The sequence below is a fragment of the Oncorhynchus nerka genome, linkage group LG24, assembly GCF_034236695.1.
Source record: "Oncorhynchus nerka isolate Pitt River linkage group LG24, Oner_Uvic_2.0, whole genome shotgun sequence".
Classification (NCBI taxonomy): Eukaryota; Metazoa; Chordata; class Actinopteri; order Salmoniformes; family Salmonidae; genus Oncorhynchus; species Oncorhynchus nerka.
The window spans coordinates 78,650,344-78,667,492 of NC_088419.1; the positions used below are offsets into that span (position 1 = coordinate 78,650,344).

The window sequence follows — 17,149 nt, forward strand, 5'->3', positions numbered from 1 at the left end:
AGAAAACAACATTTAAAAATAAATATTTACAGCTAAGGAGCTTCCTCATGGTTGCCCAAAACCTATCAGAACCCCTTCTGTCCACTTTAGAAAATACGATCTCAACCCATTGTAATCGTAAGGGTAGAATTTCAGATCTACACAATATGCTAGAGTCTGGCTCAACTGCATCCTCTGCGCACAAACTGAACTATTGGAAGGAAGATATTTGGGTGGACATAGTCTTGGACAAATGGAGTAATATATGTACTAATGCTCAGACACAGACTGTGAATACTCGGCTTAAACTATTGCAAGTGGTTGATGTGAGCATATGTAACCCCTGCTAAGTTAAATAAGTTTAATAGTATAGTTGCAGATATATGCTACAAGTGCAATCACTCTGAAGGGACTCTGTTTCATTGTCTGTGGGACTGAGACAATTCAAGATTTTTGGAACGAGGTATCACATATGATATCCCAAATAGTATCAGTAAAATTGCCTCTCCAACCCAAAGTGTTTATCCTGGGGTTGTACACAATCAACCCTCATCTAAAGAACCAAGTAAAAACACTTATACATATGTGCTTGTTGCAAGCAAAATGCTTGATAGCTCTTGGCTGGAAAAGTGTGACAAGGCCTTGTATTGCCCAATGGCTTAGGGAAACGTTGTCTTGCCTAACAATTGAAAAGATAACATGCACGGTTAAGGGAAACAAGACACTTTTGAAAAGGTTTGGAGACCATTTTGGGATTTTGTTGAGCAGAGTGATGTGGGTGAAATATTGGCTGGGTAGTGGACTATGCTTTGTATGTATGTTGGGTGGTGGTGAGAGATATCCGATTGGCTTGTGGCGCTGTGTTTCATCTGAAATTTGTCCCAATTATGTTCTATCCTATTGGATCAGACCACTGTAAAATGATATTGTTGTTGTTTTATGCCTCTGTAACACTTTTGTTTTGACTTAGATGTTTCATCATTTATTTATTTTTGTTGCTGTTAACTTTTGATGTGGTTTTTGCAGTTATTTTTTTCATCTTATATGTCTTGTTGAAGAAGAAAAATCAATAAACATATTGTTTAAAAAAAAATAGAAGTGCTCAAGGTCATTGGCCACAAATAAAATGTCAAATCGCTTTACATCTACTGTAGCTTTGATTGGTGTCACGTTCTGACCATGGTTCTTTTGTATTTTCTTTGTTTTAGTGTTGTCAGGGCGTGAGTTGGGTGGGCAGTCTATGTTTTCTGTTTCTATGTGGCGTTTCCTGTTTGGCCTGATACGGTTCTCAATCAGAGGCAGGTGTTAGTCATTGTCTCTGATTGGGAACCATATTTAGGTAGCCTGTTTTCTGTTGGGGTTTGTGGGTGGTTGTTTTCAGTCTTTGTGTGTCTGCACCAGATAGAACTGTTTCGGTTTTCACTATTGTTGTTTTGTGTTTTTGAAGTGTTCAGTTTTTTGATTATTATTAAATTAAGATGAACACTAACCACGCTGCGCTTTGGTCCTCTCCTTCTTCCACCGACGACAACCGTTACAGAACCACCCACCACAACAGGACCAAGCAGCGTGGTAACAGGCAGCAGGAGCAGCGCAAGAAGAAAGAATGGACATGGGAGGACGAGTTGGACGGCAAAGGACCCTGGGCAGAGCCAGGGGAATATCGCCGTCCCAAAGAAGAGCTGGAGGCAGCAAAAGCAGAGAGGCGGCATTATGAGGAGCTAGCACGGCAGAGAGGCTGCAAGCCCGAGAGGCAGCCCCAAAAATGTATTGGGGGGGGGCACACGGGGAGTGTGGCGAGTTCAGGTAGGAGACCTGCGCCAACTTCCCATGCTTACCGTAAGGAGCCGAGGATGGAATCAGAGCAGTCGGCGAAGTTGAGGTCTGAGAATGTTGAGGAGTTATTGGACAAATTGGAGGAGAGTGAATGGAGGGGAGATTATGAGACATTCGAGGAGTTGTTGATGAAATTGGAGGAGAGTGAAGAGAGAGAGCTGTTGGTTTGGCGTAGTATGCACGTCATTCACCCTGAGGAGTGTGTTAGCTGTCTGATGCCACGTGTCGGTTCCTAGTACTCATCCTGAAACGTGTTAAAGTTCCGGAACAATTGATGCCGGCTATACACACCAGGTCTCCAGAGTACCTTCACAACCCGGGGTGTTCTATTCCTGCTCCCCGCACTCGCCCAGAGGTGCGTGTTCCCAGTCCGGTACCACCAGTGCCGGCACCACGCACCAGGCCTACAGTGCGCCTCGTCTGTCCTGAGCCGCCAGAGTCTCCCAGTCTGTCCTGAGCCGCCAGAGTCTCCCAGTCTGTCCTGAGCCGCCAGAGTCTCCCAGTCACACCGGCAATGCCGGAATTGCTCTTCAGTCCGGCGCTGCCCCTCAGTCCCGAGGGCCCATTTATTAGGGTTCCCAGGCCGTTCCTAGGAGGTCACAGAAGCGGACTAATCATCATCAGCAGTCATCATCATGTATCACATGGACAATCTACTGGCAAATCCTTTTCAATCCTTATTATATGAAGAGAAATTATAGATAAAAGTAACAGTGCACATCGGCCAACAAATTGGAAATCTCAAATTCAACAATAAGTGGGTTGGAAGAAATCAGTAGCTAACTGCAGGCGTTGCAAAGCAATCACTATTTTGCTTCCCCTGCTATTCGGTGGAGAGGGGGTGTGGTCCTAGTCTGGGTTTAAGGGTCTCTTTCCCAACCTTAAAAGGATAAACATACACATGAATACCATGGGCCAGAAAAGGTTGAGTACCTTGGCCATTCTGTCAATCCAGCATGACTTCTGCCTCGTTCAAAACAACTGGAAACTCGGAACTGGGAAATCTCAGACTTCAGTGAGTTTAAGACCACTGGGAACCTAGAAAAAAATGAGCTCCGACTGGGAAAATACACTTTGAATGGTCATCCAACTCGAAATTCCAAGTCGGGAAGTCTGGCCTCTTTCTAGAGGTCCGACCTGAAGATCACTGACGTCATGATCCAACCTTGTCCGCAGTTGTCTTGAAAGCACCATAAATCCAGGGATTGCTAGACTTGGATTACAAAGTTTCATGACAAACAATTTCCACAAGAAGGACCGCCGAGCCACCTTCCTGTTCAAGTGAGCACAGCACAAGAGTCCAAATATGTATTGTATGCCATTGCATAAAACATATAATATTCCAGGGAGATATGTACACTGTAGCTAAGAAAATAATACTAAGTGTATGTTGTGTAGTAAGCTGTTAATAGCACATATGCCTCACCCTAGTAATTTGGTCCCTTTCCCCCTCATGACTTAAACTACTGTTCTGACTTGATGATGCACATGTAGACTATAGCCTGTTTTAGAGAAATCCATTGTCTGATTGTATGCCCACTTTATTTATCCTACTTGGTGTACAGGGAGACTACTTTAAGAACTGCCCATGTTCTGAATTATGTCGCTGTACATTTCAAAAGTGCTGAACAAATAGTTATATTGACTACATTCGTCTTAACTCGCTCATTAATGTCTTAATCAAAATTATGGATTGCCTCTTAGCCGCTCATTGTTCCCTTATTCCATAGTTTGTACATCTCAATTGTCAGTAGAAACCACATTTGTTTAAGCTAGTCAGCCATATCAGCTTTGTTTTTTTTAAAAGGCAGTAAATGAGGCTGAATGAACTTTTTCACTGCCAGACAAGGCTCTGCTGATATCCAGGTGTAGCGTTATTAAGGATTCACTCCATGGTGCTGTAAAGAAAGCTCTGCTGTTGGGACAGCTTTATGTAGGCCCTAACAGCTTTATGTAGGCCCTAACAGCTTTATGTAGGTCCTAACAGCTTTATGTAGGCCCTAACAGCTTTATGTAGGCCCTAACAGCTTTATGTAGGCCCTAACAGCTTTATGTAGGCCCTAACAGCTTTATGTAGGCCCTAACAGCTTTATGTAGGCCCTAACAGCTTTATGTAGGCCCTAACAGCTTTATGTAGGCCCTAACAGCTTTATGTAGGCCCTAACAGCTTTATGTAGGCCCTAACAGCTTTATGTAGGCCCTAACAGCTTTATGTAGGCCCTAACAGCTTTATGTAGGCCCTAACAGCTTTTTGTAGGCCCTAACAGCTTTATGTAGGTCCTAACAGCTTTATGTAGGCCATAACAGCTTTATGTAGGCCATAACAGCTTTATGTAGGCCCTAACAGCTTTATGTAGGCCCTAACAGCTTTATGTAGGCCCTAACAGCTTTATGTAGGCCCTAACAGCTTTATGTAGGCCCTAACAGCTTTATGTAGGCCCTAACAGCTTTATGTAGGCCCTAACAGCTTTATGTAGGCCCTAACAGCTTTATGTAGGCCCTAACAGCTTTATGTAGGCCCTAACAGCTTTATGTAGGCCCTAACAGTTTATGGGCGCTGTTTTTCACTGTTATAGTGCAATTTAATGTATTGTTTAGTGTTGTGTTGTGGCTTTGCTGGCATGCATCCCAATTTTGTTGTTGAGTTTGCCCCACCAAGATTTACATGCTAAAATCACCACTGGTAGTAACTAATGTCAAGGGTATGGGAAAAACATATACTAGCAAGGCAGGTTTGTGATTAGACCTATAAGCTCTAGCCCTGTGAGCCTATAACAACAACACAAAGTCTAGAGCAGGGTAGGGGGGGGTCTCAATTTACTGTTGAAAGGTAGAATACACAAGGTGCAATTGCTAAATTTGGTTGTGAAGCAACAGTTTTTGTCTTGTTATGCCAGTCATTGATAGTCACTCAGTTAGCCCAGGTCAACTATAAGTTTAGATTGGTAAATTATTCTAGCGGCCAGCTATCTAAACTTGTAGTAATCAAGGTTGAATTAGAGCCCGGGGGCCACATTGATTTTGCTAGTCAGTCTCACTCAGATACAGTATCACACTGTATTAAAACCTGCAAACATTTCTCTCCAGCCTTGGGCAAAATGTGTAGGATTGCAGGAATTTAACTCTAAAACTTAAATATGCATGAAATTGGATAATAAAATTGCTAAATCTTTTCTCCACCCCATGGCAAAAATGTGTAGAATTGCTACAAACTAGCTTTTTTTCAAGCAGGCTTGACTATTGTAGTTTGGTCTACCCAAGAAAGCCATTGTAAAGGCTTTCTTCTGTGGACGAAGGAGAGGACCAAAGCGCAGCGTGGTTAGTGTTCATCATGTTTAATAACGACGATAAACGTGAACACTACAAAATACAAAACAACAAATGTGAAAAAAAAAGAAACAGTTCTGTCTGGTGTAGACACAAGAAGACAGAAGACAACCACCCACAAAACCCAACACAGGCTACCTAAATATGGTTCCCAATCAAAGACAATGACTAACATCTGCCTCTGATTGAGAACCATATCAGGCCAAACATAGAAACGGGAAAACTAGACACACAACATAGAATGCCCACTCAGCTCATGTCCTGACCAACACTAAAACAAAGAAAACACAAAAGAACTTTGGTCAGAACGTGACAGCCATTGGTCAACTGCAAAACATACAGAATGCTGCAGCACGGGTACTGACCACGAACAGACAGAGAGCACACATTAAACTGGTTTAAAAGTCTCTGCACTGTAAAACATACAGAATGCTGCAGCACGGGTACTGACCACGAACAGACAGAGAGCACACATTAAACTGGTTTAAAAATCTCTGCACTGTAAAACATACAGAATGCTGCAGCACGGGTACTGACCACAAACAGACAGAGAGCACACATTAAACTGGTTTAAAAGTCTCTGCACTGTAAAACATACAGAATGCTGCAGCACGGGTACTGACCACGAACAGACAGAGAGCACACATTAAACTGGTTTAAAAGTCTCTGCACTGTAAAACATACAGAATGCTGCAGCACGGGTACTGACCACGAACAGACAGAGAGCACACATTAAACTGGTTTAAAAGTCTCTGCACTGTAAAACATACAGAATGCTGCAGCACGGGTACTGACCACGAACAGACAGAGAGCCCACATTAAACTGGTTTAAAAGTCTCTGCACTGTAAAACATACAGAATGCTGCAGCACGGGTACTGACCACAAACAGACAGAGAGCACACATTAAACTGGTTTAAAAGTCTCTGCACTGTAAAACATACAGAATGCTGCAGCACGGGTACTGACCACGAACAGACAGAGAGCACACATTAAACTGGTTTAAAAGTCTCTGCACTGTAAAACATACAGAATGCTGCAGCACGGGTACTGACCACGAACAGACAGAGAGCACACATTAAACTGGTTTAAAAGTCTCTGCACTGTAAAACATACAGAATGCTGCAGCACGGGTACTGACCACGAACAGACAGAGAGCACACATTAAACTGGTTTAAAAGTCTCTGCACTGTAAAACATACAGAATGCTGCAGCACGGGTACTGACCACGAACAGACAGAGAGCACACATTAAACTGGTTTAAAAGTCTCTGCACTGTAAAACATACAGAATGCTGCAGCACGGGTACTGACCACGAACAGACAGAGAGCACACATTAAACTGGTTTAAAAGTCTCTGCACTGTAAAACATACAGAATGCTGCAGCACGGGTACTGACCACGAACAGACAGAGAGCACACATTAAACTGGTTTAAAAGTCTCTGCACTGTAAAACATACAGAATGCTGCAGCACGGGTACTGACCACGAACAGACAGAGAGCACACATTAAACTGGTTTAAAAGTCTCTGCACTGTAAAACATACAGAATGCTGCAGCACGGGTACTGACCACGAACAGACAGAGAGCACACATTAAACTGGTTTAAAAGTCTCTGCACTGTAAAACATACAGAATGCTGCAGCACGGGTACTGACCACGAACAGACAGAGAGCACACATTAAACTGGTTTAAAAGTCTCTGCACTGTAAAACATACAGAATGCTGCAGCACGGGTACTGACCACGAACAGACAGAGAGCACACATTAAACTGGTTTAAAAGTCTCTGCACTGTAAAACATACAGAATGCTGCAGCATGGGTACTGACCACGAACAGACAGAGAGCACACATTAAACTGGTTTAAAAGTCTCTGCACTGGCTGCCTGTGAGTTTTAGAATTAATTGTAAGATTCTCTTTTTAAATGAATCCACGATTATCCCTCTCCCTCTTGCACCCTCACGTTCTTCTCCCTCTCCCATGTGTTCTTATGAGATTAGCTTTATTAGCAGTGGTGGAGAAAGTACCCAAATGTCATACTTGAATCAAAGTAAAGATACCTTTTAAAGAAAATGTCTCAAGTAAAAGTCACCCAGTAAAATCCTACTTGTGTAAAAGTATTTGGTTTTAAATATTCTTAAGTATCAAAAGTAAATGTAATTGCTATAATATGGGGCGGCAAGGTAGCCTAGTGGTTAGAGCGTTGGACTAGTAACCGAAAGGTTGCAAGTTCGAATCCCCGAGCTGACAAGGTACAAATCTGTCGTTCTGCCCCTGAACAGTTAACCCACTGTTCCTAGGCCGTCATTGAAAATAAGAATTTGTTCTTAACTGACTTGCCTAGTAAAATGTAAAAAAAAAAAATTTTTTTAAATATACTTAAGTATCAAAAGTGAAAGTTGAAATAATTTCAAATTCCTTATGTTAAGCAAAACAGACTGCACAATTTTTTTTTTTTTTAAATTTACTGATAACTAGGGGCACACTCCAATGACTACCTTGTTGTTGTTTAGACACTAAACTGTAAGCATGTTTCACGTGGGCCAAAAAACGGCGTTTGTAGATGTCGTAATAACAGTTGTCATTGAGATCGGTAGACAGATGACTTTTCTTGGAAAACCTATAGTGGGACTAATAGTATTCCACATGCCAGTATGTTAGAAAAGTGGTGTGTTGACGTGTACAAAAAATATTTAGTTTATTTCATATGTCATGAGTAGTGTATTGTTGTGTAGATGTGTGATATTACTGTACTGATTAGAAGTTGCTCCAGATAAGAGGGTCTTTATCATTATGTTATTGATTATGTGTAACAAAGTATAACTGTGTTATAGATGTGGAGTACCTGCGTTCCGTGCTGCCCCCAGCCACTGACCCCGCCTTCTTCCTGTTTCTACGGGAACTGGACTGTTCCGGTGTCACACTCCACTCTGTCCCCGAGGGAACGGTGGTCTTTGCCAGGGTGAGACAACGTCAGGGGTCAAGGGTTATACTCAGGGTCATCCCCAGGCAGGGTTGGAATTATATATTCTCTTGGGGTGCCCAATGTCTCTTGGGGTGTCTAATCTCTTGCGGGTGCCTGATCGGACCAGCCCCCTGTAACTCGAACCATTCATAGAAATATAATCTAGTCATTCTATTTCTATGGTTACACTCAGGGACGGTTCAGCCCCAAGGGCCAGCGGTCAGGAGTTAGACTCAGGGACTCACCCACAATGGTCAGGGTTGATGACTGAGTTGATTGATTCATTGATTGTGCTGCCCCTCTGTTTGAAGGTGCCTCTGATGGAGGTGTCTGGTCCTCTGGCTGTGGTTCAACTACTGGAGACCAGCCTGTTGTGTCTGGTCAACTACGCCAGGTAGGGACACACTTCTCCTTCAGCAAACTTGAAAAGGTTTGGCATGGGCCCTCAAATAATCAAAGTTCTATAGCTGCACCATTGAGAGCATATTGACTGGCTGTATCAATGCTTGGTATGGCAATAGGACTGCCCTCGATCGCATGGCTCTACAGAGTGTGGTGCGGACATCACTGGGGCCAAGCTCCCTGCCATCCAGGACCTCTATATCAGGCGGTGTGACAGAAAGGCCCGGAAAATCGTTAACTCCATCCACCCAAGTCATAGACTGTTCTCTCTGCTGCCGCATGGCAAGAGGTACTGGTGCATTAAGTCTGATACCAACAGGTTTCTGAACAGCTTCTATCCCCAAGCCGTAAGACTGATAAATAGCTAACAGAATGGCTACATGGACTATCTGAGTTGACCCTTGTATTTGATTTTTGCTCAGTCTCTATGCACACTCACAGGACTCTACACACTCACGCACATACACTCTCCCAACCACACATAACATACACATACATTTATATTGACTCTACACACACAATCGCATACAATCAGCATTTATGTTGATGCTACTCTGTTTATTATAATACTGATGCCAAGTCACCTTGCCCCTCCCTATACATACTTTTGTATATTCAGTGTATGTGGACACCCCATAAAATCGAGCGCACAGCCATGCAATCTCCATAGGTGGACATTGGCAGAAGAACAGTGGTTGAAAAGTACCCAATTGTCATACTTGAGTAAAAGTAAAGATACCTAAATAGAAAATGACTCAAGTGAAAGTCACCCAGTCAAATACTTATTGAGTAAAAGTCTACAAGTATTTGGTTTTAATTATACTTAAGTCTCGAAAGTAAATGTAATTGCTAAAATATACATCAATATCAAAAGTAAAAGTATGAATCATTTCACATTCCTTATATTAAGCAAACCAGATGGCACGATTTTCATTTTTTCATTATTTTTTTTTACGGATAGCTAGGGGCACACTCCAACGCTCAGACATAATTTACAAATGAAGCCTTTGTGTTTAGTGAGTCCGCCAGATCAGAGGCAGTAGGGATGACCAGGGATGTTCTCTTGATAAGTGTGTGAATTAGACAATATTCCTGTCCTGCTAAGCATTCGAAATGTAACGTCAGGGGAAATGTATGGAGTAAAAAGTACATTAATCCCTCTCACCCCCCCTCCCCCTGAAAAGATTTAGATGCACTACTGTTCCACTGGAGGTCATAAGGTGAATGCACCAATTTGTAAGTCGCTCTGGATAAGAGCGTCTGCTAAATGACTTAAATGTAAATGTAAATGTACATTATTTTCTTTAGGAATGTAGTGGAGTAAAAGTTGTCAAATATAAATAGTAAAGTACAGATACCCAAAAAATCTATTTAAGTAGTACTTTAAAGTATTTTTACTTAAGTACTTTACACCACTGGCTGAAGAGCTCGGTGATTTTCAACATGGCACTGTCATAGGGTGTTACATTTCCAACAAGTCAGTTTAGCAAATTTCTGCCCTGCTAAACCTGCCCCGGTCAACTGTAAGTAGTATTATTGCAAACGTCTAGGAGCAACAATGGCTCAACCGTGAAGTGTTAGGCCACACAAGCTCACAGAACAGGACCGTTGAGTGCTGAAGCGAGTCTCACGTAAAAAATAGCCTGTCCTCGGTTTCAACACTCACTACCAAGTTCCAAACTGCCTCTAGAAGCAATGTCAGCACAATAACTGTTCGTCGAGAGCTTCATGAAATGGGTTTCCATGGCCGAGCAGCCACACACAAGCCTAAGATCACTATGAGCAATGCCAAGCGTTGGCTGGAGTGGCGTAAAGCTTGCCGCCATTGGACTCTGTAGCAGTGGAAACGCGTTCTCTGGAGTGATGAATCACACTTCACCATCTGGCAGTCCGACGGATGAATCTGGGTTTGGATGCCAGGAGAACGCCACCTGTCTGAATCCATGGTGTCAACTGTAAAGTTTGGTGGAGGAGGACTAATGGTCTGGGGATGTTTTTCTTGGTTCTGGCTAGGCCCCTTAGTTCCAGTGAAGGGAAATCTTAATGCTACATAATACAATGACATTCTAGACGATTCTGTGCTTCCAACTTTGCGGCAACAGTTTAAGAAAGGCCCTTTCTTGTTGAGTATGACAATGCCCCATGCACAAAGTGAGGTCCATACAGAAATGGTTTGTTGAGATGATTGTGGAAGAACTTGACTCGTCTGCCAGAGCCCTGACCTCAACCACATCAAACACCTTTGGGATGAATTGGAACACCAACTGCGAGCCAGGCATAATCGCCCAACATCAGTGCCTGACTTCACTAATGCTGTTTTGGCCGAATGGAAGCAAGTCCCTGCAGTAATGTTCCAACATCTAGTGGAAAGCCTTCCCAGAAGAGTGGAAGCTTTTATAGCAGCAAAGGGGGACCAACTCCATATTAATGCCCATGATTTTGGAATGAAATGTTCGACGAGCAGGTGTCCACATTATTTTGGTCAGGTTGTGTATCTACCTCTATCACTCCAATAGCCCTGCACATTGTAAATATTGTATTGGAACTGACCCAGTACTTACTTTCTCGTGTTCTTCTTGTGTGTGTTTGTTCTACTTTAGGATCTTTTTAGATATTGAGTACTACAAGGATGTAATTTCACTGCTCGTGACATTAAATTTGGAACTCACTCACACACACACAACTTGTCATCAGGTAGGAATACTGTATACTCTAATAGTGCATTATGGTAATTCTCTGTATCTCTCTTCTCTCTCCAGTCTGGTATGCAGTAACGCGGCCCGGTTCCGTCTGGCAGCTGGTTCCAGGAGGAAGCTGTTAGAGATGGGCCTGAGGAGAGCACAGGGGCCTGACGGGGGCCTCACAGCCTCAAGATACACATACGTCGGAGGTGAGGAAAGACACACACATACATGTAAGGACACACATATATATATATATATATACAGTATATATATACACAGTGTCTTTCTGTCTGTCAGGGTTTGATATGACCAGTAACGTCCAGGCTGGCTTCCTGTTTGGAATCCCCGTGGCGGGAACCATGGCACACTCTTATGTCACTTCCTTTTCCTCCCTGGAGGAGGTGTGGCCTCAGGTGAGTCTCTCCGCCCCTGTGTGTCCTAAATGCCATCTTATGGGCCCTGGTCAAAAGTTGTGCACTTAAAAGGGAATAGGGTGCCATTTGAGACACAGGCTTTGTATTGACCCTTTGCATTGACCCTTTGCATTGACCCTTTGCATTGACCCTTTGCATTGACCCTTTGCTTTGACCCTTTGCATTGACCCTTTGCATTGACCCTTTGCTTTGACCCTTTGCATTGACCCTTTGCATTGACCCTTTGCATTGACCCTTTGCTTTGACCCTTTGCATTGACCCTTTGCATTGACCCTTTGCATTGACCCTTTGCATTGACCCTTTGCATTGACCCTTTGCTTCCACAATACACAACCTCAGAAAATAAATACATCTGTCAAGTGTCTCATAACATCAATTTCTCAGTATTTTAACCATGGCTGTGAGCCAACTGGCACCAGATTGCCTACATATGCACTACTTTTGACCAGGACCCTTAGAGAATAGGGTGCCATTTGAGACATAGACACGCTTTCCATATGTACACACTTTTATGGGTCACTGTACTGAACTAGCACTATTCATTTTCTTTGAATAAAAAGATTTCCTAACCTTTTAATAACATGTTAATAACCACAATGTTGATAACCCATCAGTGTGCTATTTATCTTGTGTATCAATGGAGGCTCCTCAGAGGAGGAAGTGGAGGACCATCCTCCTCAGTGAATTTCATTAAAATACAAATGGTAAAACATTGTAAAAAGTTATCCTTTTTAGAAAAAAACTATGCTAAATATATTCACGTCTGTAAATAATTGATTAAAACACACTGTTTTGCAATGAAGGTCTACAGTAGCCTCAACAGAACTCTGTAGGGTAGCACCATGGTGTAGGGAAGCACCATGGTGTAGGGTAGCACCTGTAGGGTAGCACCACAGCTAGCTTCTGTCCTCCTGTGTACATTGACTTCAATACAAAACCTAGGAGGCTATTGGTTCTCACCCCCTACCATAGACACAGTAATTATGACAATTTACGGCGGAAGTCCTCCAACCTATCAGAGCTCTTGCAGCATGAACTGACATGTTGTCCACCCAATCAAAGGATCAGAGAATGAATCTACTACTGAAAGCATAAGCTACAGCTAGCTAGCACTGCAGTACATAAAATGTGATGATTAGTTGACTTAAAGAGAGAGAAAGACAATTGATGAACAGTTTTCTACAAATTAATTTCTTAAAAAATTAAGGAGAAGCTGCATTAGCTAGCAAATGACTAGTTTAGTTACTCAAACACCTGGCTCAAACAGAGGAATGCTATGTTAGCTAGCTGGCTATGACTATCCAACACAACACTGGAACTCTTTCAAGTAACTGCTTACTGACTATACACTGTAACGTTACTGCATGATTATTGCGGGTTTACTAATGCATTAGTTCCATTAGCTAACTATGACGTTACTTTAGCTAATATGGGGGCAACGATGTAGGCTGTGTGTAGCGGTTGTGACATGGTTTGGCTTGGAGAGTTTTTTTCGCCTGGTCACATACAGCTGATGTGTTGGTCATTGAAGTCCACAAACGAAGGGAAAAGGTGAGAGGAGGAAAGTGCATGGAGGCGAGAAGGAATACAACGTGGCTGCTATGAAAGTGAACTGTGTTTATGCATGATCAGGGGTGTATTCATTCCTCCGATTCTGTTGAAAAATGTTTCTTAAACGGAAGGAAACAAAACGGGGATAAAAACAACAGAATTTGTCCAATAGAAACTCTTGTTTGCAACTTTTTGACTAATGTTTGCATCCTAGATAAGCTAGATGCAGGCAAGAATGTGCAAGGCGGTATTGAATGTGTCACTGTCTGTCCATGTGTCACTGTCCGTCATCAAAAAAATGTATCTCGACCTGCATTAATAGGCTAGGTTGTATCAACCTCATGATGGGTACAGGGAAAATTATATAGCCTAAACCGATCAATGTTATACTGAGCTGGGTGAATGGAATATGAATGACACTCATCCAACATGCTGTAATAGAAATAAGGCCATGTTCATGAAAAAAAACGAGTCTTCCCTCATCATAAACGTCACTGATGTGTATATACAGTATGTTGTGGGGTTGTTAATGTTTTATTGTTGTTTCTTATCCTGACTGCACTACAGATTTCCCAATTGAGACAATAAGGATATTGATTTCTATCTTATATTGATTGATTGGTTGAACTTCCCGTCTCTCCTGTCGAACTAGACCCTAGTGGCAGCAAACGGGGATCATGACAACATCGATCTGATCTCGCTGACCAAGGGTTGGCTGGGGCGTGTGTGTGAGCTGCTGGGGGCGGAATCTGGGAAGATCCATGAGGGTGAGCTGGCAGCCTTCTTGTCCTATGCCATCGCATACCCACACAACTTCCTGCCAGTCATCGACAGCTACAGTGTCACCTGGTAACATTGCCCCCTTTGCTACTCTTCTCGTCTCAAACTTGTCTCGCCTCTTCTCTTCTCTGTAAATGGGGACGTTCTTTCCTCGAAGGACAGCTTCTGACTAGAGAGAGCCTATATCCCAGTGTTGACGTTTTTGTTACTAGCATTGCTTTAGGCCAGGCTACTACATTTCCTTTCACCTGTAGCCTGCTACAGCATTAATGCCATCTCTGTTGTGTTTCTGTTGTGTCCCTACAGTAGTAGGCTGGTAAACTTCTCTGTTGTGTCCCTACAGTAGTAGGCTGGTAAACTTCTCTGTTGTGTCCCTACAGTAGTAGGCTGGTAAACTTCTCTGTTGTCTCCCTACAGTAGTGGCCTGCTCAACTTCTGTGCCGTGGCCCTGTCTCTGTTTGAGCTGGACTACAGTCCACTGGGCGTGCGTCTAGACAGTGGAGACCTCTGCAGGCAGTCAGTAGAAGTACGCCATGTCTTCAGATTCTGCAGTGAACAGTAAGGTCCTGTGTGTGTCCTGAAGCTTGCATCCCAAATGGCACCCTATTCTCTATTTAGACCAGGGAAAAGGTAGTGCACTAAAAATGGAACAGGGTGCCATTTGGGGTGAAGCCTTAGATCAGTACCCTCTAGGGACTAATCTTAGTATAGAGGTTTTGAGTAAAGCATGTTTGAAATATCTCACATTTGATCTCTCTAGATTCTCCATCCCTGCCTTCCAGTCCCTTCTCATAGTAGGCACCAATAACATCTCAGAGTACAGCATGGCCGAACTCAACAAGAAGGTGAGGAACCAGACAGACATTACAGAGGCCAGTGGGAGCAGAAGAATGAGAGGACCTTATTTAGTTCTACCTCCTGTCATCAAGCCTCTCTCCATCTGATCTGTCTATTCCTCTCTGCCTCCTTCCTCCTCTTCTCTCTCCTCTCTCCATCTGATCTGTCTATTCCTCTCTACCTCCTCCCTCCCACCTCTCCTCTCTCCATCTGAGCTTATTCCTCTCTACCTCCTCCCTCCCTCCCACCTCTCCTCTCTCCATCTGATCTGTCTATTCCTCTACCTTCTCCTCTCCTCTCCCTCCTCTCCATCTGATCTGTCTATTCCTCTCTACCCCCTCCCTCCTCTCCTCTCTCCATCTGAGCTTATTCCTCTCTACCTTCTCCCTCCTCTCCTCTCTCCATCTGAGCTTATTCCTCTCTACCTCCTCCCTCCCACCTCTCCTCTCTCCATCTGAGCTTATTCCTCTCTACCTCCTCCCTCCCACCTCTCCTCTCTCCATCTGATCTGTCTATTCCTCTACCTCCTCTCTCCATCTGATCTGTCTATTCCTCTACCTCCTCTCTCCATCTGATCTGTCTATTCCTCTACCTCCTCTCTCCATCGGATCTGTCTATTCCTCTACCTCCTCTCTCCACCTGATCTGTCTATTCCTCTCTACCTCCTCCCTCCCACCTCTCCTCTCTCCATCTGAGCTTATTCCTCTCTACCTCCTCCCTCCCACCTCTCCTCTCTCCATCTGATCTGTCTATTCCTCTACCTCCTCTCTCCATCTGATCTGTCTATTCCTCTACCTCCTCTCTCCATCTGATCTGTCTATTCCTCTACCTCCTCTCTCCATCTGATCTGTCTATTCCTCTACCTCCTCTCTCCATCTGATCTGTCTATTCCTCTACCTCCTCTCTCCATCTGATCTGTCTATTCCTCTACCTCCTCTCTCCATCTGATCTGTCTATTCCTCTACCTCCTCTCTCCATCGGATCTGTCTATTCCTCTACCTCCTCTCTCCATCTGATCTGTCTATTCCTCTACCTCCTCTCTCCATCTGATCTGTCTATTCCTCTACCTCCTCTCTCCATCTGATCTGTCTATTCCTCTACCTCCTCTCTCCATCGGATCTGTCTATCCCTCTACCTCCTCTCTACCTCTTCTCTGATCTGTCTATCCCTCTACCTCTTCTCTGATCTGTCTATCCCTCTACCTCTTCTCTGATCTGTCTATCCCTCTACCTCTTCTCTGATCTGTCTATCCCTCTACCTCTTCTCTGATCTGTCTATCCCTCTACCTCTTCTCTGATCTGTCTATCCCTCTCTACCTCCTCTCTGATCTGTCTATCCCTCTCTACCTCTTCTCTGATCTGTCTATCCATCTACCTCTTCTCTGATCTGTCTATCCCTCTACCTCTTCTCTGATCTGTCTATCCCTCTACCTCTTCTCTGATCTGTCTATCCCTCTCTACCTCCTCTCTGATCTGTCTATCCCTCTCTACCTCCTCTCTGATCTGTCTATTCCTCTACCTCTTCTCTGATCTGTCTATCCCTCTCTACCTCCTCTCTGATCTGTCTATCCCTCTCTACCTCTTCTCTGATCTGTCTATCCCTCTCTACCTCCTCTCTGATCTGTCTATCCCTCTCTACCTCCTCTCTGATCTGTCTATCCCTCTCTACCTCCTCTCTCCTCTCTGATCTGTCTATCCCTCTCTACCTCCTCTCTGATCTGTCTATCCCTCTCTACCTCCTCTCTGATCTGTCTATCCCTCTCTACCTCCTCTCTGATCTGTCTATCCCTCTCTACCTCCTCTCTGATCTGTCTATCCCTCTCTACCTCCTCTCTGATCTGTCTATCCCTCTCTACCTCCTCTCTGATCTGTCTATCCCTCTCTACCTCCTCTCTGATCTGTCTATCCCTCTCTACCTCCTCTCTGATCTGTCTATCCCTCTCTACCTCCTCTCTCCTCTCTGATCTGTCTATTCCTCTACCTCCTCTCTCCTCTCTGATCTGTCTATCCCTCTCTACCTCTCTGATCTGTCTATTCCTCTACCTCCTCTCTCCATCTGATCTGTCTATCCCTCTCTACCTCCTCTCTGATCTGTCTATTCCTCTACCTCCTCTCTCCATCGGATCTGTCTATCCCTCTACCTCCTCTCTACCTCTTCTCTGATCTGTCTATCCCTCTACCTCTTCTCTGATCTGTCTATCCCTCTACCTCTTCTCTGATCTGTCTATCCCTCTACCTCCTCTCTGATCTGTCTATCCACGTCTCAGGAGAATGAGATTGATGTGGTTGGTGTTGGAACTCATCTGGTCACCTGCACGAGACAGCCTTCACTCGGGTGTGTGTACAAGGTAAAAATG

The 17,149-nt window shown here is 43.9% G+C and overlaps 1 protein-coding gene across 1 annotated transcript in view; it reads left to right on the forward strand.

Annotated features, from left to right (window-relative positions):
• naprt (nicotinate phosphoribosyltransferase) overlaps positions 1-17,149 on the forward strand; it is a 32,703-nt gene that overhangs the window by 9,118 nt on the left and 6,436 nt on the right. The window contains exons 2-9 of the mRNA XM_029649054.2: positions 7,975-8,102; positions 8,417-8,499; positions 11,267-11,397; positions 11,489-11,604; positions 13,829-14,025; positions 14,374-14,514; positions 14,717-14,801; positions 17,060-17,140. Of these exons, the coding sequence (XP_029504914.1) occupies positions 7,975-8,102; positions 8,417-8,499; positions 11,267-11,397; positions 11,489-11,604; positions 13,829-14,025; positions 14,374-14,514; positions 14,717-14,801; positions 17,060-17,140 (962 nt within the window). The remainder of the gene's footprint in view (positions 1-7,974; positions 8,103-8,416; positions 8,500-11,266; positions 11,398-11,488; positions 11,605-13,828; positions 14,026-14,373; positions 14,515-14,716; positions 14,802-17,059; positions 17,141-17,149) is intronic.